The sequence below is a fragment of the Anthonomus grandis genome, chromosome 2, assembly GCF_022605725.1.
Source record: "Anthonomus grandis grandis chromosome 2, icAntGran1.3, whole genome shotgun sequence".
NCBI lineage: Eukaryota > Metazoa > Arthropoda > Insecta > Coleoptera > Curculionidae > Anthonomus > Anthonomus grandis.
This window is the reverse complement of record NC_065547.1, coordinates 16,388,286-16,412,990: the sequence shown is the minus strand read 5'-3', so window position 1 is coordinate 16,412,990 and position 24,705 is coordinate 16,388,286. Positions and strand designations below refer to the sequence as shown.

The 24,705-nt window shown below is 33.6% G+C and overlaps 2 protein-coding genes across 4 annotated transcripts in view; one reads left to right on the top strand and one right to left on the bottom strand.

Annotated features, from left to right (window-relative positions):
* LOC126733599 (DNA repair protein REV1) overlaps nucleotides 1–24,705 on the bottom strand; it is a 243,002-nt gene that overhangs the window by 54,118 nt on the left and 164,179 nt on the right. The window contains exons 13-14 of one of the 3 annotated variants that reach the window (XM_050436962.1): nucleotides 6,476–6,689; nucleotides 6,274–6,425 (exon numbers count right to left, since the gene is read on the bottom strand). In XM_050436962.1, the coding sequence (XP_050292919.1) occupies nucleotides 6,284–6,425; nucleotides 6,476–6,689 (356 nt within the window). In that variant the 3' untranslated portion in view covers nucleotides 6,274–6,283. Of the gene's footprint in view, nucleotides 1–6,230; nucleotides 6,426–6,475; nucleotides 6,690–6,806; nucleotides 7,238–24,705 lie in introns of those variants that run through there. The other 2 variants (XM_050436963.1, XM_050436965.1) reach the window with 2 other exon arrangements.
* On the top strand, nucleotides 15,741–18,232 carry LOC126733600 (ATP-dependent RNA helicase SUV3 homolog, mitochondrial). Its single transcript, XM_050436966.1, has one exon. It carries the CDS (start codon nucleotides 15,870–15,872, stop codon nucleotides 18,153–18,155), a length of 2,286 nt encoding a protein of 761 aa, XP_050292923.1. The 5' UTR covers nucleotides 15,741–15,869; the 3' UTR covers nucleotides 18,156–18,232.

Genomic DNA, 24,705 nt, shown 5'->3' with positions numbered 1-24,705 from the left:
GAAATATCTCACAATTTAAATACAGGTAAGTTTATATTAAAAAACTTTTTTTTTGTTATAAGTATATCAATTTTTAATAATTTGCAGATGATACAACAACTTTGTGTCAGAACCTCAGTGATCCTGTAAAATGACCTACAAATTTAAGTACATCCTTCATTCAGCTTGCAATGGAAAATATGCATCAGCAGGTGCAGCTTCAGAATTTCGACTTTCCTAGAGACGAACAAGGAAGAAAGTTTTCTGAAGTCTATTAGAGAGAAAATATCTAGGTCTTGGCTTTTATATTCTATTTGCTCAAACAAGGTATTCTGCAAATTATTTGGAACAGTGGACACGGCTTTTAGCGATAAAGGAGTTGGTGATTGGAAACACTTAAGTGAGAGATTAAATACTCAGGAAAAATCTGTCCAACACAATAGAATTTTTCTAAAATGGAAGGAAGGAACTCGCCAAATCTCTGAAGAATAATACAACAATCGACAAACAAGAACAGCGCCTTTACGAAATTGAGAAACAATACTAGGCCTCTGTATTAAAGAGAATAGTTTATGTCATACAGTTTCTTTCCAAACAAAACCTTGCACTCAGAGGATCATCAAGTATACTATACGATCACAATAATGGCAATTTTCTTCAGTGTATTGAGATGATTTCCAAATTTGACAACGTTATGGCAGAGCACCTTAGACGCATCCAGAGCAATAAAAATTTGAAACGGCTTCCCCCACTATTTGGGCCCAATTATTCAAGATGAGATAATCTCGCTAATTTCGGCAGAAATCAATAAAATTATTTTATCTGACATACGAAAAAATACGTATTTTTTAATAATTCTGGATGGTAGCCCTGATGTTGCGCATAAAGAACAATTATCAATCATAATTAGATTTGTGGATGTAATGAATGACTTAAAGAAGATAAGAATAAGAGAAATTTTTTTAGGATTCTCCCTATTACTGACGTAACAGGCGAAGGGATATCAGATTTTGTGACCGAAGAATTAAAGTAATTAAATTTGGATATTTATAAATTGCGAGGACAAAGCTATGACAACGCAGCCAATATGAAACGCTAAAATAAAGGAGTGCAGCGCCAAATTTTAAATATCAATCCTCGAGCTTTTTATGTGCCCTGCACTGCACATTCTTTAAACCTTTTGGTAAACGATCTGCTCGATCGACTTTTGAAACAACAAACTTTTTTGATTTAGTCCAAGACCTATATGTATTTTTCTCTTCTTCCACCAACCGTTAGGATATTTTTAAAAAAACATTGTAAAGGACTGACACTAAAAGCTTTATCAGATACCAGGTGGTCAAGTAGAATAGATGCCTTAAAACCACTCAGGCACTGTTTTGAAGATGTGTGTGACGCTTTGGAAGATTTGAGAGATGATGCAAGTAAGGATATGTCTGCGAGGAATCAAGCAAAACATATTTTAGAAAAAATAATAAGTTACAAATCTGCTCGCTGGTAATGTGGTATAAAATACTTGAAAGGGTCAACGTTGTCAGTAAGATTTTGCAAAATCCAGAACAAAATTTGCCCAGAGTTAAAGAATATTTGACAAATCTTTTGGAATTTTTACAAAGTAACAGATGTGATGAAAAGTTTAACGATCTATTAGATGAAGCAAAGAAAACTGCCCAAGATGCAGATAAAAATGTCGTCGATCCAACAGACAATTTCAAAATTAATTTTTATTTTTATATGCTAGACGTTTCCATTAATTCAATCAAAGACAGATTCGATTTGATGAACAAAGTTAATGAACCATTTTCATTTTTAAACTCTCTATTTGACTTAGAGCTTTATCCGGATCAATTGTTGATGAAATGCTGCCAAGATCTACACCTACTTCTCACGGATGAGGCAAGAGATGAAAAAGACATAAATGGTGACGACTTATTCAGTGAAATCAAAGTGATACGCACTTTCATAAAATCGGAGGCTAGCGCGGAAAAAATACTTAAATGTTTGGTAGTTGACGGCTTGGCTTCACATTTTAACGTTACCAGTGTCAGTGGCAGAAGGAGAGAGATCCTTCAGCAAACTTAAGTTGATAAAGAACCATCTGAGATCCACGATGTCAAATGAGAGACTAAATAATTTATCAACAATTTCGATTGAAGACGAAATTCTTGAGAGTGTGGATATTCAGTCGTTAATTAAGACTTTTTCCGAAGCGAAAGCCAGAAAATATATCTAGTTGCAATAATTTTACAGTTCCCCTTGTTATATAAATTAACGTAATTTATTAATATTTAATATAACTTGTTACTTGCTACTTTTGTGTTTTTCTTTTTACTGGCCATAGACTTTATGTTTTGCGTATATTTCTAATGACGTTGTTAAGTAACTTTTTATTATATTACATAAAAAAAATGTTTTCTTAAGCAGGGGTGGGGAGGAGGTAGTAAAGCGCGGGATGGGGGGGCTTGGGTTGGAGCCTCCAACCTCCTCTTGGAGGCTCCAACCCAAATCCACCCTTGTCAGGGGCCGTGTGAACACTACTTGCCCCGGGGCGCCTCATACCTTAGAGAAGGCACTGGGTAGCCAAGACCTTAATAAGAAAATTAACGAATTGTCTTCGTTAATTTCGATTCTCGTCTAAATAAAAATCTAGTTAGCCCAATAATTACTTTTGCCGAGAAAAACATCGAATTGCAGAAGGAGGTGAATGAGTTGAATAATATGAATACAGATGATTATATTAATCAAAATTTTAGAATAACAAAGTAAGAACAACTGCCATATACCTTAAAATATTAAAAATGCCTTTGATAAGAATTGCTTTATTACCATATTCATAAAAATGAAATGGACCGTTTCTGAAAAAAATGCCTGAACCCGTCGATTTTAATATTGGGTTTAGGGTTTTTCTACGTGGAAAGTAAATATACAGTGAGTCAAAAAGAGATATGACGTCATCAATATGGTTTTTAAATGAAAACCACAATTTTTTAATGCAGAATCAGAAAGAATAGTAGTTACATAAGTAATTTTGAACGAAAAATGCTGATAAAATGTAAAATTAAAGAAATACCTATCTAATTTAAATGTTGGAATTTTGGTTTTTTGTTATCGTTGTTGTTGTCAGTGTCAAAAAGTGAATGTATTTTGGTGCAACTATTTAAAGTATTTTTACATTTGCAAGTAGTCTATTCTTTTTGAGAGGCGAAAGCAGTGCCATCCTGCGTTTTGTGATAATATCTTGTAAATTTTACTATGTTTTTAGTTAATTTATTATTTAAATAACACCCTTTTATACAGGGTGTTCCGTTGATCATGTTACAAACTTCTAGGGCAGATAGAAAACGTTAAAAGAAAAACAAAAGTTCATATAAACATGTTCATATAAACATCTTTGAAAATAAAAAAACCTTTAAAAACTAGTTTTTTTTTAATAGCTCCGGAACTACTTTAGCTACCGCAACCAATTTTGGGAGGTAAATTATTGTTAGTACGTTTATTCTTTTGAACCTACTTAATAAAAAAAAAATTTCAGAAAAACTTCAGAATCAGGGGGGTGTTTGGTAAATTTAGGCCCATTTCTTTAAGACTTTAATTTCTGCCCGTTTGGGCATTAGATTATGATGTTCCTATGCTTTTTACATAAAAAAGGTGCTCTTAGTAAAAGTCGGTAAATATTACCGTTTTTGTGGAAATTGACTAAAACCAAACTAAGATACAGCACCTGAATTAATTATTTTAATAATAATAATAATGCTAATTCATTGCCACTGTCAGTATTTTTTAAATTTGTCACTGTCAGTATTTTTTACATGATATTAATTCCCTTTTTATTACGGTTAAGCAATGGAAGATTACACTTTTGCTGAATACGCCGATATGCTTTTAATTTATGGGGAAGTTCGATGTAATGGTAGAGCTGCTTCTCGACTATATGAAGAGCGGTTTCCCGAAAGGCGAATCCCAGCTCACACACTTTTTGAAAGGGTCAATCAACGGCTGAGGGAGACTGACTCCGTTAAAATAAAACGCCAAGATAATGGCGCGCAAAGGAACATCCGAATCCCGGATTTTGAGGAAGAAGTGCTTCAGCGATTTGAAGATAACCCATCAGTAAGTACTCGAGCAGTAGCTGATGCGATGCATGTAAATCATGTTAGGGTATGGAACGTTGTTAATTAACAGCTTCTTCGGCCCTACCACCTGCAAAAGGTGCAATCATTAGGACCCAATGATTATATGCCCCGCGTGAATTTTTGCCAGTGGTTTCTTGACCGGTGTACAGAAGAACCTCAATTTCCAAAATATGTCCTTTTTACTGACGAGGCTTTATTTACAAAAGAAGGCATTTTTAATTCTAAGAATAATCATGTGTGGAGTGAGGAAAACCCTTATGGTATTCATTTTAGGAGCTATCAACATAAGTTTTCGGTCAATATGTGGGCCGGCATTGTTGGAGAACGCTTAATTGGTCCAATTATGTTGCCTCCTCGTTTAACGGGAAATATTTATTGAAATTTTTTAAGAAATGTACTGCCAGAACTATTAGATAATCTACCCCTAAATATACGACAGAACTTATGGCTACAATACGATGGAGCGCCAGCTCATTTTTCACTTATTGTCCGCGAGTTTATAAATGAAAATTTTGGAAGGCGCTGGATTGGCCGCGGAGGCCCTGTCACCTGGCCAGCGTGCTCACCAGATTTGACACCCTTAGATTTTTTTCTTTGGGGGCATATGAAAAGTCTCGTATATGAAACTCCAGTCGAGTCAGAAGAAGACCAGAATTTGGTGGCCAGAATTTCCGCAGCTGCTGAAGTAATCCAAACCACGCCTGATATTTTTAACCACGTCAACCTTAATATGGTGCGTAGATACAATAAATGTATCGATCGTGGCGTCCGGCATTTTGAGCAATTAATATTTTAAGTTTATTTTTGTAATACCAATCTTTAATAAAATTTGTTTACGTTTCTAAAATTGTTAATTTGTTGGTTTTTTATTACACTTAAAATCATTTAAACATTTTATGCCTCAAGGTAATTAAAGTGACAGTTAATTAATTTGAGTACCAATTTAATAAAGTGGCTTCCTTAACTTTTTTTAAACATTTATTTTTTATTTACGCCAGATTTTTTTTAATTGTTTATTAATAATAATAGGTAATTAATTTTTGTATCTCATAACTTGCTTTTCGTCAATTTTCACAAAAACGGTGATATTTACCATTTACCGGCTTTTACTAAGAGTACCTTTTTTATGTAAAAAGCATAGGAACATCATAATCTAATGCCCAAACGGGGAGAAATTAAAAAAAGTCTTAAAGAAATGGGCCTAAATTTACCAAATACCCCCCTGATTCTGAAGCCCCTGGTAAATATTTTTTTTATTTAGTAGGTTCAAAAGAATAAAAGTACTAACAATAATTTACCTTCCAAAATTGGTTGCGGTAGCTAAAGTAGTTCCGGAGCTATTAAAAAAAAACTAGTTTTTAAAGGTTATTTTCATAGAGTTCTAGCTCCCTGAGGAAGCTTTTCCGGACCCATGTTTATGTGAACTTTTGTTTTTCTTTTGGCGTTTTCTATCTGCCCTAGAAGTTTGTAACATGATCAACGGAACACCCTGTATTTTACTTACATAGTTTTCCCTTGACAATGGTTTAATAACCGAAACGCGTCGGGATTTTTGAATTAAAGATTGTGAAGTAAACAGGACCCTTCGCCTATTATTTTGCTCTGCAGTTATATATCTTTTCTCATTCAAAAAGGAGAACTGGACAAAAACCATGTTTATGCTCTATCATGAAACATGCTGCTCGTGAGGAGTGGGAAAACATTCCGCAGGAAAGTTTTCAAAATTTGATACGAGGAACGCCGCGAAGACTTTAAGAGGTCATTGCAGATAGAGGTGACAATACACGAAATTAACAATTCATTATTGTTTTTCTTGGGTCTATTGTTTTATTTTTGTATCAAAATTGAAGTTAGTTAAAATCGATGTTTTTTCCTTGTATTGAATTTAGTTACTTAAATTTTGTTTTGCTAAAGAGAACATATTAAACAATGCTTATAATAATTTTTTTTTACCTTTATTAAAACAAAAAGATCTCTGAAAATCAAGTGGTGCTATAATTTTGTCCAGGAGTTTATATATTTCTACTTAAATTGTTTAGTTATTAGAATTGTATCTGTAATATAAAAAATCCATAAATCACTTGTGGTATCCCCGGTTTAGGTTTCAATTTTAAAGTCTTTTAGTTGCTATTTCTTTATTTCAATGTACAAAAGAACTTACCAAATAACCACTAATAATCATTAATCTCACAACATGTAAAGTTTGTTTTAAGATAGAGGACTTTTCCGTATCGCGCCACCATGCCTTGCTGCACCGCATTTACTAAAATAAAGTACGCTCTATGCCAGGCACAACTTAAAGCAGTAAAAGTTCTAAAAAAAATTACATTTTAATTTGGGTTACATTTAATGTAGCAAATTACCTGTGCAAGAAATTAAAGCCACTCTGCAATATTTCAATGCGCCTATCCAGAGCCATTAGCCTCAAATGGTCCGCGAGCATTTCGACGTCCACCAAAGAAGGTTCAGATTCCAGCTTTATCCAGGATTTTATGCTCTCTTTGATTTGTTCCCAGGTTTGGTTGTCGAATGGGGAATGGGTTTGTGGTGGCGATGGTGCAACAAGGGTTTCTTGACCTATTTGACAAATATTTTTATAAAAATGCCCTGAAATCTAAGCAAAAGATTTCTTAAGAAGTTCTTTCTTTCTTTCTAAGAAGAAAGTTCTTTCAACCAGAAAGGAAAAAAAACTCATTTTATTGAACATTTTATTACAAAAATAGAAAAAATATATATTACAAAAAAAATATACAACACTAGAAAAACTGTTAATAATACTGATCTTAAGCGCTAAATTCTATGCTGAAGCCATAAATGTTATGCTTTTGAACTACTAGGACCAGGTATCTCTATGTTGATTTCCGCATTTTCTTTGCTTTCTTCCTCATTTTCCAACTCACTGTCCTCGGTGATCTTCGCCTTCTTAGCGGGGCTCACCTCCTCTGATTCATCTTCAAATAACTCATTTTCTTTTTGTGAGGAATCACTGCTTATCTCTGCTTCTTCATTCTTGTTTGCTTCATTTGTTTTCAAGGGGCCATTTGTTGGAAAAAAGCTCGATATGGATTTTTGCCATGAGGGGGTTTCTTGGAATGTTATTGGGGGTAGTTTTGATGAAGAACTTCCTGTAAGAGGAAAAATTTCAATATATAATAAGATGTAGTTAAAAAAGCACATTTTGTATTGTATCCTTTTTAACTGAGCTGTAAAGTTTGCAGTGTGGTTTAATATTGGCCATTTGAGTTCTAGTTTTAGTAGTTTCTATTTATTTAACACAGTTATTATACACAAATTAGTTAAGTCAATCTATTAATCATTGGAGTATGTTCATGATTGGTTAAGGACAAGTTATTATAGAGTGGTCAACCCATTTCCCTGACCTTAATCATTTCGATTTAAATATCTGAAAATTTTAAATATAGAGGGTATCCGGAAATTACGAGTCACGATTTCAGTGGGTAATTCTAGTATACTAGTGTGATTTTCGCAAAATTTTGCATGCGTGTTACTAGTGTTGACAAAAGGCTTAAGCTGCCCTTCTCCTTAGGAAAATGACTTAGAACTTTTTTATTTTTATCTTTTTATAAATTTGGATGTCAAATTAGTAAAGCGCATCAAAATAACGTTTAAAAACGTGCTCTTGTTGCATCATCGTAAAATTAACGGTTTCCGAGAAAAACGACTTTAAACATTTACGTACGTTTAATTAGAATTTTTGATTTTCAAAATTAACGAAGCAAGCCTTGAAACGAAAGTGACGAGTTATGACATTATATTATACATTTTGACAGATAATATTATCTGCAATTTTGATAATTTTAAAATGATTTAGATTGAAAATAAAATGAATAATAATAATAATAATTTGTGTTCCAACGCAGAACTACGCGACATTCATTATTATGGTCCAGCTGAGAGAAATGCGGAAACAGCACAACGTTTATATACAGAACCAGTTTCGAATAGAAGAATACCAGGATCGCAAATGTTTAGCACTATCCACCAGAGACTAGAAGAATTTGGAGCATTTAAAATTAGTCGATTAGTCCACGAATAACTTAAACTTAAAGAACGGAACTCCGTGTTTTGAATGAGATTGAGGATAATTCTACTCTTAGCGTAAGATCAATTGTAACTCAGGAAAAAATTCCGAAAACTGCAGTTAATGAAATTTTACAAGAGCAACTCCTACATCCCTTTCATTATCAAAAGGTTCAAGCTTTAAACCCTGAAGATCCAGTGGCTCGACTTAATTTTTGTAGAACCATTAGAAACCTTTATAACCAAAATTTCACATGTTTTATTCTCTTCACCAATGAAGCTGGCTTTGGACATGATGGTTTAATAAACCTTCACAATCAACATTATTGGTGCGACGAAAACCCTTATGTAGTTATAGAACAAGGTTTTTAGAATAAATTTTCCCTCAATGTGTGGGCCGGTATTGTCGACGATCATTTAATAGGGCCACATTCTTTCCCGCAAAGGGTAAATGGTGAGGTCTACTTAAACTTTTTAAGAAATGAGTTGCCCAATCTACGAGATGATGTTCCTCTTCAAATAAGGCGTGAAATTTGGCTGCTACCAGACGGTGCTCCAACCCATTTCAATGGAGCAGTGAGAAAACATTTATATCAAAATTTCCCTGAAAGATGGATTGGACGTGGTGGGTTTGTGCAATGGACTCCCAGATCGCCAGATCTAAACGCTATGGATTTTTTCTTTTGGGCTTACCTAAAATCTCTTGTTTACAAGGTTCCTGTAAATAACCGTGAAGAGTTGAGATAACGGATTATTGACAATTGTGAAATAATTAAACAGAAGGAAGGCATATTCTTTAGGATTCGTTGGAACTTCTAAAGAAGAATTAATTTATGTATTGAAATAGAAGGGCAACATTTCGAGATTTATTATGACTATTACTTAAAAATTAACTATTACTTAAAAATTAAATTAGGTGTGTTATCGTAAATAGTTATTTTATTTAACAAATTACCCTTTAACAATGTATGTTTTCAAGGCTTGCTGTGTTAATTTTGAAAATACGATTTTTTTATTATTAAAGGTACGGTTAATGTTTAAAGTTGTTTTTCTTGACAACCGTAAATTCTACGATGATGATGCAAGAGAGCACCTTTTAAAAGATATTTTGATACTCTTTACTAATTTGACATCCAAATTTATAAAAAGATTAAAACAAAAAAGTCATTTTCCGAAGGTGAAGGACAACTTTTGTCAAGCCTTTTGTCAACAACTTTTTTTGCTACTTGTATTAACTTTTTGAGCTCAAAACGAATTATTTCGGTATTATTTGTACTTGATATTGATTTTTTTAGATTCAGGATAGATTACAGACTAAATACAAATTTATGTTTTTATATAATATATTTATTATTTTTGTATGCTGAAAAAATTTAAAGATGTCAAAAGGCATAATTTTTTGAAAATCCTGAAAATAACACAAAATCAATGATATAAAAAAACCCGAGACTTTTAGAACACAAGTTTATTAAGAAAATATCTTCTATCTGAGCCTATCTATATGCCCACCAAGTTTGGCTAACCCTCCACCAAACACCCTGTATAATAGACTTTTGAGAAACATAAAATGGCAGATATTGCATTTTTGAAATTGATTTTTAACCTTAATATTGCTTAAATTGACAGACATGTCCTAACTTTTAACCCTATAAAATATTATAATTTTGATTAAATGTACTTATTATAGCAGGTCACTAATTGGAACACCCTTTATAACTGTTGTGATATTGACACATTTGTAATGGAATTCTAGAGAATTATTAATGATGTTTTTATACATTGCGTTCTACTTTCGACTCAGGTTGGTATGGTTCCAGTCTTCAAGGACAAAGATAACTTTTGGGTAAAGGGGTGAAGTTTACGCAAAACTAAAAATAGCTTATGATGAATATTTAAGAAACATAGAGCATACCCTAACAACTGATCCAAATTTGTTCTGATCCTTACATCAAAGAAATAATATGGATATTCCTGCACTATTTACTATGATACTCAGATCACAACTAGAGTTAATAGTATTGCATACATGTTTGCTCTTTACTTTAATTGTGTTTGTTACTGATATTAATATAAACCAAGAAAAATCTCCATCCAAAAAATATTTCTGCAATTGGACTTTTAACAAAAGTGAAATAAATGATCCTATTTAAAAATTAAAGACAATGAAACTGTTGGCCCTGATGGATTACCAAGATATATAATTAAAGGATGTATTTTGTTTTTTTAAGAGCCCTTTGTTACATCTTTAATCTTAGTTTAAGGCCTTTAGTTTATCCTAAGTTTTTAAAATAACTCCAAAATAAATAAATCCAAGGTTTTTAAAATAACTTATTTAATAGAATCTATAATCAGGTCAAGTACAATATATCTGCACAGCAACATGGATGACAAATGACAAATCTTATTAATTTTTGTCAATTTGGTTACAAAGATTTAAATAAAAAAAAAAGCAAATTGATGTAATTTCCACTGATATAGAAAAAACTTTTGATAGGGTTAAGCATAGGTTTATAGTATAGCATGGTATAAAGGAAATTTATTTAACTTCAATAGCAAAAAAAATATTTAAGCATGTCTATAAGAATGTTCTTAAATATAATAATAACATGCGTAGTGTAATGCTTGGAGAATCCAATAGAAAAAAGGACCTGCGAGTTGTAATATCACAATATAGCATTTTCAGGGCATATTACAAACATAGGAAATGAGGCGCATAGAACAATGGGCTACTCTATTAGATCAACTAAGAGTTTTAATGTTGACTGTCGTGTAACATTGTTTGATAACTTGGTACTGCCAAGTTATCTTTTTTTTTTGCTCTCTTGAGTATCATAGATGATAATTTGGATCAGTGGGATAAGGGATAGTTTACTTTACTGATTCTTCTAGTTTGTAGCAAGGCATTTGACTAAGTCAGAAAGTTTTATTAGTTATTTTATGTTATGTTGATCCAACAAATAATGCTGTCCAACTATATTATCTGAATAGCTTAAAGAAGTCAAGCAGCTTCCTACAATGCAAATTTATCTAATATTGAATCTATTACGAGCGGTTTTCCGCAGGGGCTCAAACTTGGACCTAAGAATCAAAGCCCCTGAAGTCTTTCTATCTTTTAAGCATTATTTAAACACTGACCATACATATAAATTTGTCTTTTGTTGAAGTCTCTAAGAAAGCAAAAAAATCACAATCTCATAATGAATCCTACAAAACGTTATCAACGCTTTTTGGTAAATCTGATGATAAACGAATTTTTCTACATGATTTCAATAGTAAATTAAATTAGGAAATAACATCTAAATTGATACTCATAAACAGCGGACATTTTAAGCTCACAACTTCAGAGTATACTATAAGCAAGAGATAATTAAATGTTGAATTAAATGTTGCAATGAGATAATGAGTTAAGTTATATATTTACATATACCGGGTGGTGCGTCGCCAAGCAGAACATAGGAAATCCCATGTAAATTTTAAGGGGGTCAATTATTGGCTTCCCTGTACATTTTACAAAAAAAATGTAAGATAACTTTTTGAAGAGAGCAATCTGGTAAACCCTTGTGCAAAGTTTCAAAAAATTATAATAAGCGAATCTTGAATTATTCAATTAAATGTAATTGCAAAATTACCAAATTTTCGGTTCAGTTAAAACCAAACGGGCACCAGTAAAATGAATATTGTCACTGGCGTGAGGAAAAGTGTCAATAAATCAGTGACAGTCGATATTTGATATATATATATACAGGGTGTCCCAAAAGTATGGACACACCCAAAAATCATGGGAAATATGGGCGCTAGAAAAAATCTTTAAATACAAAAGTTTTGGGGAATCAATCGGTGTATCTGATGGTGACCTTAAACTTGACCTTGACATTCAAGGTTATTTGAAGGTCAAAGCGATTTTTTAAAATGGGAACCCCTATTTTTGACACCGGATTCTGAAAGAGCGAAAAATTTTACGTGCGGGTATGTATTGAGGTATGAGGTTGAAGTAATCCCAAGAGGTCAAATAGAGGTCAAATAATAAGGATTTCCATTTGAAGAAATGAGGTCGACCTTCAAATGACCTTGAAAATGAGGTTTGAGGTTCAACGTCAAATCCAAGGCCACCGTTGGGTTCCTCGTTAAGACTTACCTAGGGTATGACCTTTATTTGTTTTGTTTTACCAGTGAACTCGCGAGAATTTTAAGAAGTCATTATTTGACCTCTATTTGCCCTCTCGGGATTACTTCAACCTCATACCTCAATACATACCCGGACGTAAAATTTTCCGCTCTTTCAGAATCCGGTGTCAAAAATAGGGGTTCCCATTTAAAAAAATCGCCTTGACCTTCAAATAACCTTGAAGGTCAAGCTCAAGGTCAAATTTAAGGTCACCATCAGATGCACCGATTGATTCCCCAAAACTTTTGTATTTAAAGATTTTTTCTAGCGCCCATATTTCCCAAGATTTTTGGGTGTCCATACTTTTGGGACACCCTGTATATATATATATAAGCAAGGTCGATAGAAAGGTGCATTTCTAGTTAGTAGGTCTATTTTCTAAATAAAAGCGAAGGTTTTTCTAGTGTGAATAGAGAGAACAAAAAAAGTTTCTTAAAAGATGAGGTGCATCAATTTTATAGTTGCAATTTAAATAAAAAAAAGCTGGCTGCTCAGAATAAAAAATTTAATTTTTTTAGAAGTAGTCTATAGTCATACTCCCTTGGAGAGTATATTCCATCAATTTTGAAGCATAAATACTACAAAAATCTGCACTGCACATATAGACTGCACAGACTAGAGTCTGTCTATATGGACATTAGAGTTGAGAACCACACCATTGCTGCATCAAGTAATTTAGACTTAATTAGGCAGTCAGTCACTGGACAGTCTTCAACGGTTTAAATTCTCTTGTTGATCTGATTATGCAACCAAGAATTTTCAAGGAAGATTTAACCACTTCATTGATGTGTTTGTTGTTGAATGTCAGTTTGTTATCAACCCCTAGATCCCTCAGAGAGTTGACATTTTGTAGGGGAGTATTACCTAACCTATAGCCTTGCTTAATTTCATTGTGGATAATTGAGATTGACATACACTTGCACTTCTTAATATTCAGAAGTAATTTATTTATTGTACACCAGAGTGTTAAAGCATCAATATATGACATAATGGTACCAGTGATATCATTGAGAAATAGAGAAAAAATTAATGGGGCAAGATTGCTTCCTTGAGGGGCGTCACTTAGTGTGGGATAAGAATTTTACTTAAAACAATCAAATTCAACAAACTGGGAAGGATCTTTTCAGTTTTACAAGGCCATGATGGAAACCCATAGATATAATTTTTTTAATGATAAGATCATGGTCCAACCTATCAAAGACCTTTGAAACATCTGAATACACAACATCCAATCCAATTGCCTCCTATATGTCCCACAGCTTTGTATGATTTTTGTAGAAAATACGTGAAGAAACCATGTTGTTTTAAAGAAATATGATTTTTTAGTTGATGAAATAAGCTCTTATAGATACACATTTCAAAGGCCTTCGAGAAGTTGGACAGTATCAAGACAGGTCTATAATTTTCAATATTGTCTGTTGCACCGTTTTTATGTATTGGCGTAATTTTATAAATCTTCCAAACATCTGGAAAAGTAGAAGTTCTCATAGAATATGAGGAGCAGCAGAGCTGTGAAACATTGTGCACAATCTCAAAGAATAAAAGAAGGGATCATATCAGGTCCAGCTGTGTGTTTGTTTTTAATTTTTTGCAATTTGATCTTTACTTCATTTGCAGTTAAAGAGTTTATTAATATTATGGGAGCACAAATCCAGGCCAAGTTGTGTAGGCACTAAATGCGATGAGTCGACGTAAACACTCTTAAAGTCAGCAAAACTATTGACAATTCATTGGGGTGCTATAGATGAGGACCAACCCAGAACCACCAAAAAAGATCACCACAAGAGGAGTCTAGCAAGCAGAGAGTAATTAGCCTTTTTAAAGTAAGATATGAGCAGATATGAACATACCAGTCAGAGTAAAAGAAGATATTTGCATATGGTTTGTTTATATGATCATGTGTTATTGCTTAAATCTTAACCATATTTATATAATAAAATTCTAAAATTCAATTTCAAACTGATATCCATAAGGTTCAAAGGTAAGCTAGCAATTCGAGGGCATTCGACTTCCCTGTTCAAAATTTTCAATGTTTCATATATTATTGTGAAATGTCTAAATGATATTTCTGCAGTTGTACTTGCTGTCTCCTGTTCATTTTTAAAAACATGTAAGTAATTTAAGTATTATCTTTAAGAATCAGATTTATAATCTGAATCTCACCTTTTTTTTAGTTTGGCAATCTGTAATTACAAATAAAGTCCTTAATAGGTATTATTTTATTTATATTGTGACTATTATTATTTATTGTTGCCACCATAACTCCCTGATGCAGCTATTTAATAGATTCTTTTTGAAAGATCAGCATATGTATTATATCATATTGGGTTAATATACTTGTAAAAAGTTTTATAAAAATTAAATTATTTCTAAGAAATTCTGTTAATTCTTCTATTTTTTGTAAATGTAGTTAATACCAGATTGACAAAGCCATTTCATTTAAGTTTTCGTGGAACCAATGTATATAAAAACTCACCTATTTAGAAAATGTGTAATTATTACAATATTTTTGCTGGGGATGTGGATCTTGTTATATTGGATTTGTAAGGCTTTAAAAACATAATTGATGACAGACTGTATGTCACTCAGATTTAGACCTTACTATTTTTGTTCATAATGTAATTAGTGTCAAGTGTACATTACTGTCCATATTAATTGTTTTTTTATCCTGTGATATTGTAGCTTTAGTTCTAGATATTGCATTTTATGTATTGATATGAGAATTGTGTATTATTATTATAGTATCTGTAATTGGCCTCTTAGCTGTGTATATAGATAAATAAATTACTAAACCTTTAACTACCAACATAATAACAATAAGAACAGCTCAATATATGAGATTCTTAAAATGGGTTTATTGATTCCTTTTTAAGTTTTTTTTAAATTGAAATTACCTCCAGATTTATTACTACTGGAAGATGAAGGACGTGCTCCTCCACCAACTTTCTTCGAGGATTTACCGGCACTAACTGGAACAAACAATTTTTTTTAAGTAAAAAAGAGGAAATGATATTATATATTAAAAAAGAAATAGTTAATAGTCCATTACGTACTTACCTCGGATTCCAGTAGCGGCAGTTCTCACCATTTTTACACACAAATAAAACTTTTCAAACTGAAAAACGTTTGTTTGGATATTGATTCATAACCTCACATTTTTTTCAAAGAGTGAGGCTATAAATTTTTTGACATTGACAGGCTGTGTCTCCTGCCTCACCAATTTACAGCTGCCAAGTTTACTCTTCAGGAATATTTTCAACATTTATGGCGTATTTAAACTTAAATTCACCGATCATACATTATGTAAATAAACTACAAATTTAATTTTTAAATCAAAATTTCAATTTTATATCGCGTTAATTAACCGCATCTCGGTCAATATCGATCTACTTCTCGTCACATCGACTTTATACAGTCCCACGCATTTTTCCCTAACCTCACTTTTTTTACAAAACGTAAACATTCGTTTTTAAAGTTTTTATTTCACCACTGACTAACGTCTTAATTCAATAAGTTTTAAATTCACAAATTCAAATGCTTTTTCAACTAAAATGTTTACCAAACAAGTGTCCCGATCATTAAACACCATCGTGTCGAATCAAATGAGAATTTTATCAGTTGCTCAGCACTTAACCAACACCACCAGCTACATCCAAACGAGAAGTAAAAGAAAATCGGCCGGCGATAATACCAACAATAATATCTCAGCCCTGTTTGTGCCTATACCAGTGAAACCCAACCCAGATGATATCAATGTGGGCGAGGAACTTTCAGGGTCCCTAAACAAAGCTGATCTCCTGAAAGTCTTAAACAAGTTTTACCAAACTCCAGCTATAAAACAGTTATTGTTTGAGCATGGGGTTGATAACTATCTGCAGCACCAGGCCTATGTGAGCTTCAGACGATACTGTCTTGAAGCAGAAACCCTCCCAGTCGATTTACACTTGGTCATCAGTGATATTTTACAAGGGGCTCGCAGTCATGCCGACGTATTTCCGTATTTTTTGAGACATGCCAGACAAATGTTTCCCCATTTAGAATGTATGGATGACTTAAAGAAAATCTCAGATTTAAGGTCTCCTGCCAACTGGTATCCTGAAGCAAGAGCTATGAACAGGAAAATTATCTTTCATGCAGGCCCCACCAATTCGGGTAAAACCTATCATGCCTTAGAACGTTTTATTACTGCTAAATCAGGTGTCTACTGTGGTCCCCTGAAGCTATTAGCCTCGGAAGTTTATAATAAATGTAATCTGCGAGGTACTCCTTGTGATTTAGTCACAGGAGAGGAAAGAAAATATGCTGATCCTTCTGGGAATGCTTCTGCTCATATAGCTTGTACAGTTGAAATGACTTCTGTAAGTACCCCCTATGAAGTAGCTGTCATAGATGAAATTCAAACAATCAGAGATCCTCAGAGAGGATGGGCATGGACAAGAGCTTTATTAGGATTGATGGCAGAGGAAATTCATTTATGTGGGGAGGCAGGAACTGTAGACCTTATAGGGCAATTATGTTTAACCATGGGAGAGGACTTGGAAGTGAGACATTACAAGAGACTGACTGAGTTGAAAGTTGAAGATCGAGCATTGGAAAGTCTGGCAAATGTACAACCCGGGGACTGTATAGTGTGCTTTAGTAAAAATGATATCTATTCAGTATCAAGAGGCATTGAAAGTAAAGGTAAAGAGGTGGCAGTTATTTATGGAGGCCTACCCCCAGGCACCAAGCTGGCCCAAGCAGCCAAATTTAATGATCCTGATAATAGCTGTAAAATTCTTGTGGCCACTGATGCAATTGGTATGGGACTGAATTTAAGTATTAGAAGAATCATATTTTACTCTCTTATTAAACCTATAATGAATGACAAGGGGGAGAAAGAGATGGATACCATTTCAGTGTCTCAGGCCCTGCAAATAGCCGGCAGGGCGGGCCGATACGGAACCCAATGGGAACAAGGATTTGTTACTAGTTTTAAAGCTGAAGATCTTCCCACTTTAAAAACCTTACTGTCATCACAGCCTGAGCCAATAGTCCAAGCAGGTCTTCACCCTACAGCTGAGCAAATTGAGCTGTATGCTTACCACTTACCAAATTCTACCTTAAGTAACCTTATGGACATTTTTGTTAACTTGTCTACAGTGGACAACTCATTATACTTCATGTGCAATATAGAGGATTTCAAATTCTTGGCAGATATGATCCAGCATGTACCGCTCGCCCTGAGAGCAAGATATATCTTTTGCTGCTCTCCAATTAATAAAAAAATGCCATTTGTCTGCACCATGTTTCTCAAGTTCACGAGGCAATACAGCAAAAATGAAGCAATAACATTTGATTGGCTGTGTAGATCAATAGGGTGGCCACTACAGCCCCCAAGAACAATCATAGATCTAGTCCACTTGGAAGCTGTCTTTGATGTTCTGGATCTGTACTTGTGGCTTAGCTACAGATTTCCAGATCTGTTTAATGAGCCTGATCTGGTCAGAGATATGCAAAAGGAACTTGACCAGATTATCCAGCAAGGGGTGGTACAATTAACCAGATTGCTCAAGAATTCAGAGACAGGAATCAGTTCTGGAACGTCCAAGGCGGACGACGAGGTGTTCGACAGCAATAGGAAGAAACAGAGTTATTTGAGGAATATCCAGACGTCGTCATTGGGAAGAGGAAGACTTACAGAGAGGTTGCTGGCCCAAGGAATTTTAACTCCTAATATGCTAAGTGAATTGAAGAAGGAGTGGAATAAAAAAGGACAGGAGGATGATGACTCTGGGAGTGATGGAGGAGACCCTCCAAAGAAATCTACCATGAAAAGAAGACGGAAGATCAAGTAGTAGTGGGTTATTTAGGAAATTTATTTTAAAGTGTACATAATATTATTGTATTTGTAAAATAAAATGTTAAAAAATCAGAGGTTAATTATTTAAAACATTTTTTCTATTAATGAGAAGTGTCAAAAGTTAGTAGATACTTTTCGCTCAGTCAAGTACCTTTATAGTTCTTGATGTAATTTAATAATTTTTTTTTTAAATTTTAAAATCTATCATGACCCCAAGAATAGAAGTATCCGAATTCACATTGGGAGATGTTGTCAATTTTGTATACAAAGTTTATCTTTACGGTATTTTTATACTATATTCAATTCATTTATTGATGCAAAAAACATTATAGCTCTTATACAGGTCAATTAAAAATTTCGCTTATCTCTCGCTAATTACCTTAATAGTTTTAAAAATCTAAAAGTTGGACATATATATAAAATTAATCTAATAATACTAACATAAAATCCATTAAAATACTTTATGCTTTGTTATAGAATTATATTAAAATGAGTATTAAAAGATTCCTCAAAAGAATAAAATGCATTTAAAATTAAAAAGTTATTTACCCTGAATTTAAATTCTTTAATCGACAAGTTATTAACGGAGATTGGAATGCATTAGAAAACTTAACTCCATAGTAGGACATTCCACTACGTGAACGTAGAGTCTACAATATGGTGGTACCAATGAGCTTCTACTTCTGGTAAAACGATTGTAAGTATCGCCATCGGAATGAGACAAACCTGGAAAGATTTTTTCTCACAAACAGAAGGCACACAAGAATATATGCACTGGGTAAAGTGAGAACCCTAAGATGTCTAAAACGGGACTTAGCGTAATGTTGTATAAAAGTACGCACTTGGTGAAAACTCTAAAATAATTTCTCAATTTTAGGCGAAGTGTAAATTTTTAAAATGGTATAATATAAAGTAATCACAGTCAAACATGTTATGCTATACATTGTAAGACAAAAATGAGATATTCAAATTTTTTTAAGTCTTCAGATGCGCGCTCTTAAGCACAAACATTTATAAGAGTACGCATACTAATGTATAAGAGTACGCACTGTATCTTTCTTTAAAATATTGTTGTACGTCATGTTATATTTGATTGTTTACTAATAAAATAAAAAGATTTCATATAGAAAAGAAAAATGAAAAACGTAGTATCTGCTTAAAGTCGTCACTCTGAACAATTAAAACAAACAAAGTTTCCCATTACATATGTGGTGCAAGATTCATGCCGCCAACTGTTACACCAATAACACATAATCCAGTCATTATCTTCAAAAGATTCTGAGTACAATTCTCTATATCCTGGGCAACATTCTTCCTTTTCGACACCTTTATTAATTTTCTTTTTTACCTTTTTTGTTTTCTGAGATTTTGAGCCAGTAACAACTAGTTTCTCTTTGCTACTTGCAATTTTTTTTCCTCTTTTCCTTTCTTAATTCCGGCAAGTTCTTGAAGTTCATCCTTGAATAGAGTACTAGAGAGTATTTCGGATTTCTGTGATCTTGATCTAGAGCGATTTGGTTGGATCTCTGTATTAATGGGTGCGTCTGGACAATTAAAAGGTGCGTCTGTCACCAAAGGGGCAAATTCATCATCGTTAAACTGATCCGGATTATAGGGATATATTCCGGAAGCTCTGAATGAGTTTTCTGATTTTCCAATATTGGCAACGCTGGTGTAAGCTTCTCGTTCTCGTTTTTATTCATTTAATGTACAGTCTATTGGCTTTGTCTACAACTTCTATGTTTATATTGACAATAAAGCATTTTTGAGTTTGAGTTTGAGAAATAGTCCGGCAACTTGCATCTGCGTTATTACCTTTCCAGGGTTACTTACCATCCACTTATCACACTCTCTACTGTAAGCACACTTTAATGGGCCACAGAAACCAACATCCAGTGGTTGCATCCTGTGGCTTGCATGAGGTGGTAGGGAGAGTAAATCAATATAGTTATCCCTGCAGAAGTTTATTGCATCTAGATCACGGTGAGAGGAATGGTTGTCGAGGATCAACAGTACTTGATTTTCGGCATTAGGTTTGCTGTAGCTCTTGAAATGCCGCAACCATTGACAAAATAATTCTTTTATTTTAAACCCAAAATCCGATATCATTTTGCAGGTACCGGTAGGTGCGTTTAAAAAGAGCTTATCTTTCATCCTTTTTCTGGGAAATATCATAGTCGGAGGAATATATGTCCCCGTAACGCTAAAACAACATACCACTGTAACGAGCTGTCCCCAATCAGCACTAGCTACTCCTCCGACCAGTTTTTTGCCTTTGCTGGATAAAACCTTGAGTAATTTATTAGGTCTAATTGTGGATACCCCTATTTCGTCCATGTTGTATATTGAATTTGGTAGATAGTTTCTTTTTTCAGAAAGAGTCTTATGATTTTTAAAAAACCGATCTACCTGGCTTTTATTGAAACCCATTATTCGACCCATTGAACATTTTTCTGGCTGCCGAAGTACTATTTTGTGTCTTTGACAAAACCCTTTTACCCACGATTCACCTGCCATTTTTTTAATATTGCTGAACCTGTGCTGAAGTTTGTTAGCTTCAGCAAACTTATAAGCCGCTATTTTCAAATCTTTCTTGGTAATCCCATAAAATCTAAAATCCAGCTCCCTTACTTGTTGGGCTAAATCAGCCTTCATATCTAAAGGTATATCAGTTTTGAGCTGGGGATCGTTCCTGCTTTTAAGCGTTTTCTTAGTGTTGCTTCATTTATTCCCATTTCCCTGGCTATACTTCTTTTACTAAAACCATATGGAGTTTTTTGCCTAATCTCTTCCATATTGCCTTCGGTGAACACTAGCTTCCGCTCACTTTTTCTTTTATAACGGCTCATATTTCAAATTTGTTAATCTGAAAAAAAAAACGTTGATTTCTATGCTATATTCACTAGAGCTTTATTACTTATAAGAGTACGCAGTGCGTACTCGTATGCATTGCTTACTGCGTACTCTTGTGCATATGTTGATAATTTTAGATTTTGCTTAATATCTTCATTATTTACATATTTGTTGCTAAATGTTAGCCACACAAACAATAACAATTCTAAAAAAACATACAATAACGTGTACTAACCTGTCCATTCGCAGGTACCTCACAAAATACTAATTATCAAGCACCAATAATTAAATCGCCAACCCATGCAAACACTTCTCGGCCATTTTTAAAACAGGTATTTCGATAATGTATATTTCTATTTTTGTATCCAGTGTCGTATGCTATTTGGAACATGACTTACTGCATAGATAATTTAATAGATGGCGATATGTATTAAAAATAAGCCTGCGTACTCTTATACAACATTACCCTATAGAAATCTCTGCAATCCACGCACGCAATCACCCTTAAACAACGTCGTTGCAGAGCAAATATTTTAGGTATATGTGCTAAATAAACCCAATTAATTAGATTATACGTCATTATGGAGTAGAAAAAGCCAAAATAGACTGTCCTGTATGTAAGAGTAGTATACGTAACTAGCCACGGATAAGGAAGGTACATTTTAAAGTCTAGTATAGCAACATCACGAAGGGCAAAAATTAAGTGTGGGCTTTGATCAATTCAAACATAATCTGTTAGAAACAGCCCAATTTTTCAGAGAAACAGAAGACTCGCGTGTGCTAAGACATATTCGAATTTTTTATCTCATTATACTTCATGTGTAATATAGAGGATTTCAAATTATTGGCAGACATAATCCAGCATAGGGTACATGCCCTGAGACTTCGATATATCTTTTGCTTCTCTCCAATTAATAAAAAAATGCCATTTATCTGTATCACGTTTCTTAAGATCAATAGGGTGACCACTACAACCTCCAAAGACCATCATGGATCTAGTCCACTTAGAAGCTGTCTTTGATGTATTTGATCTATACTTGTGGCTTAGCTACAGCTTTCCAGATCTGTTTAATGAGCCCAATCTGGTCAGGGATATGCAGAAGGAGCTTGACCAGATTATCCAGCAAGGGATGATGCAATTAACCAAATTGTTTAAGAATTCAGAGACAGGAATCAGTTCTGGAACGTCCAAGGCGAACGATGACATGTTCGACACTAATAGGAAGAAACACAGTTATTTAAGGAATATCCAGACATTATCCATATATCCAGACCATCATTAGGAAGAAAAAGACTTACAGAGAGGTTACTGGCCTAAGAGAGTTTAACCCCCAATATGCTAAGTAAATTGAGGACGGAGTGGAATAAAAAGACTGGAAGATGAGGACCCTGGTACCGCAGGCGACCCTCCAAAGAAATCTACTACGAGAAGAAGATGGAAGATCAAGTAGTAGCCGGGTATTTAAGAAATATAATATTTTGAAGTGTACATAACAATATTATGACAACATTTTTGTACAATACAATGATAAAAACATCAGGGGCTGATTATTTAAATAATTTTTTCTACTACCGAAGAAAACATAAAAAAAGCCAAATCCATGAAGAATATTTAGAGGTAGTAATAGGTATATGTATAAGAATAGTAGGTAAAACAGTAGTATAAAAATGATTTTAGTTTTTTTTTTAAAGAAAAATTCTTAATATAACAATAGAAACTTATTTTTTAGTTTTATTATTGAAGAAGTTCATAATGGTACGGTAACAATCTTGTGTACAAAATTTGCAAAATGAATATTTTGTGCCATTACGACCTCGTTATTAAGCCACAGAGTCGGTTTTTTTGCGACTTTAACCTCCCTTAATGGTGCATGCACTTCAAAAAGAATTTTAATTTTTCGGTCGATATTATGAGTTTGCAAGATTTTAAACCAATTTGCTCTATGTAGGTCATGTTCAAATGCGCATCGAAATCTTTATAACATCTATATGTAATGAATTTTGGTGGCGGCTTACATGTTTTCAAATTAATTTCTAAGAGATGAGTTAGTATCATGGTCTGACAAATTATTGGTAGACAATGTACCGCAGGAAGTGACGATATCGGCTTGGCTGATAAAAATTGGATCAATAAGGGTACTACATGTTCTGTAATCCGCGTAGGTTCATTAAGTATTTGTGTAAGTGAATATGATTCGAAACATACAGATAATGGATTGTTAAGATTAAAAAAAGTTTATATTTAGGTCTCCCATTATAATAATATGATCGGCTATAGGGCAAATATAGGATAATTCACTATCGAAATTAGTTATTAAATTATTTATGTTAATATTTGGCGGCTTGTAAAAAGCGCCCACAATAAGAGTCAAATTTCCAATTTTAAATTTTAAAAATAAATACTCAAGATGAGAATTTATTTGAGCATCGATTTCCAAAACCGTCATAGAAAGTGTGTTTTTTATGCATGCGCATATATGCTCCTCCCCGAGAAATTGTTCTGTCGACCCTTACAAATGTGTAGTTTGCAATATCCAAAATGTTACTGGGGATGTCACTCCTAAGCCATGTCTCCGTAAGGAAAATAACATCGTACTTCTTAGTCTTTAATAATGTTGCAAATTCATTTAAACTGGGTACCAAAGACATGATATTTAGATGTGCAAACGTCATTAATGCTAAACCCTATTTTAATATAATCTATTAGCAAAGATACCCTTAACAATTTGTAGGTAATATTATTTATCTCTACAAAGATAATGGTTAGTATTAAGTAAGCAGACACAAAAAAACTTCAAAAAAAAAGTATTAAACCGTAAATAACACACTAAAAGCACTCGAACAAGCTTTAGTTGTACCTACGTAAAAGTAAATGGCTCCGCAATACAATTGCGTTATATTTTGTAAATTTTATCAATGGTTGAAATTTTAACTTTTTTATTGTTTAGAAAAATAAAAACGTTACCTTTATAGGTCCATGACTGATTCTTAAACTTTTCACGCACTTTTAGATACAGCTCATATTGACCACTTAACAGAAACTCACATATAAGAAAAATGGTACTGCGTAACCGTTTTTTTGCGAAAAATATTTCGTCCTTTCTCCATTGAGATCCAAATTCTACCACAATAGGACACGCATTGCTTGACCTTCTAGTTTTATTAGATGCCGATGCGGTTACATGAAAACCGAAGCTGGTAACATTAACTAATTTCATTTTTGGACACGATAATATTTAGGTTTGACTGTAAAAACTCAATAATCTCGCTATGAAGGTCACGGCTGTCGCTCTCAGGTATTCCTCTAATTATGAGTTTTTCATAATTGTTTCTCCTTTTTTAAAATAATTTTTTATTTTTTTGAATATCGTTAATTCGCTGTTCATTGCGCTGGACTTTGTTTTACAACAATGAAATGTCGTTCTTTAGCGAAGTAGTCGAGGTTTTTATATCTACCTCAAAAAGTCCATTTTTTTTCAAAAGGCATGTCTTCGTTGGATTTTGTATGTATACTTTGTTGAGCTACTATACTCCTCACGCAACTTCTCGATACCTTGCTGAAGCCTTGCTTTCAGTTCCGGCCATCTGCTCAAATCGGTAGATTTTTCAGATATGGCTCTAGTATTGATTCTGCTTGGACCTCCCATTTTAATATACCAAAATGCTAAGGTATTTCTCAATAGACACAACTA

Excerpts from the sequence above, each read along its gene's own strand:
- LOC126733600 (XM_050436966.1), top strand. The coding sequence starts at position 15,870 with ATGTTTACCAAACAAGTGTCCCGATCATTAAACACCATCGTGTCGAAT.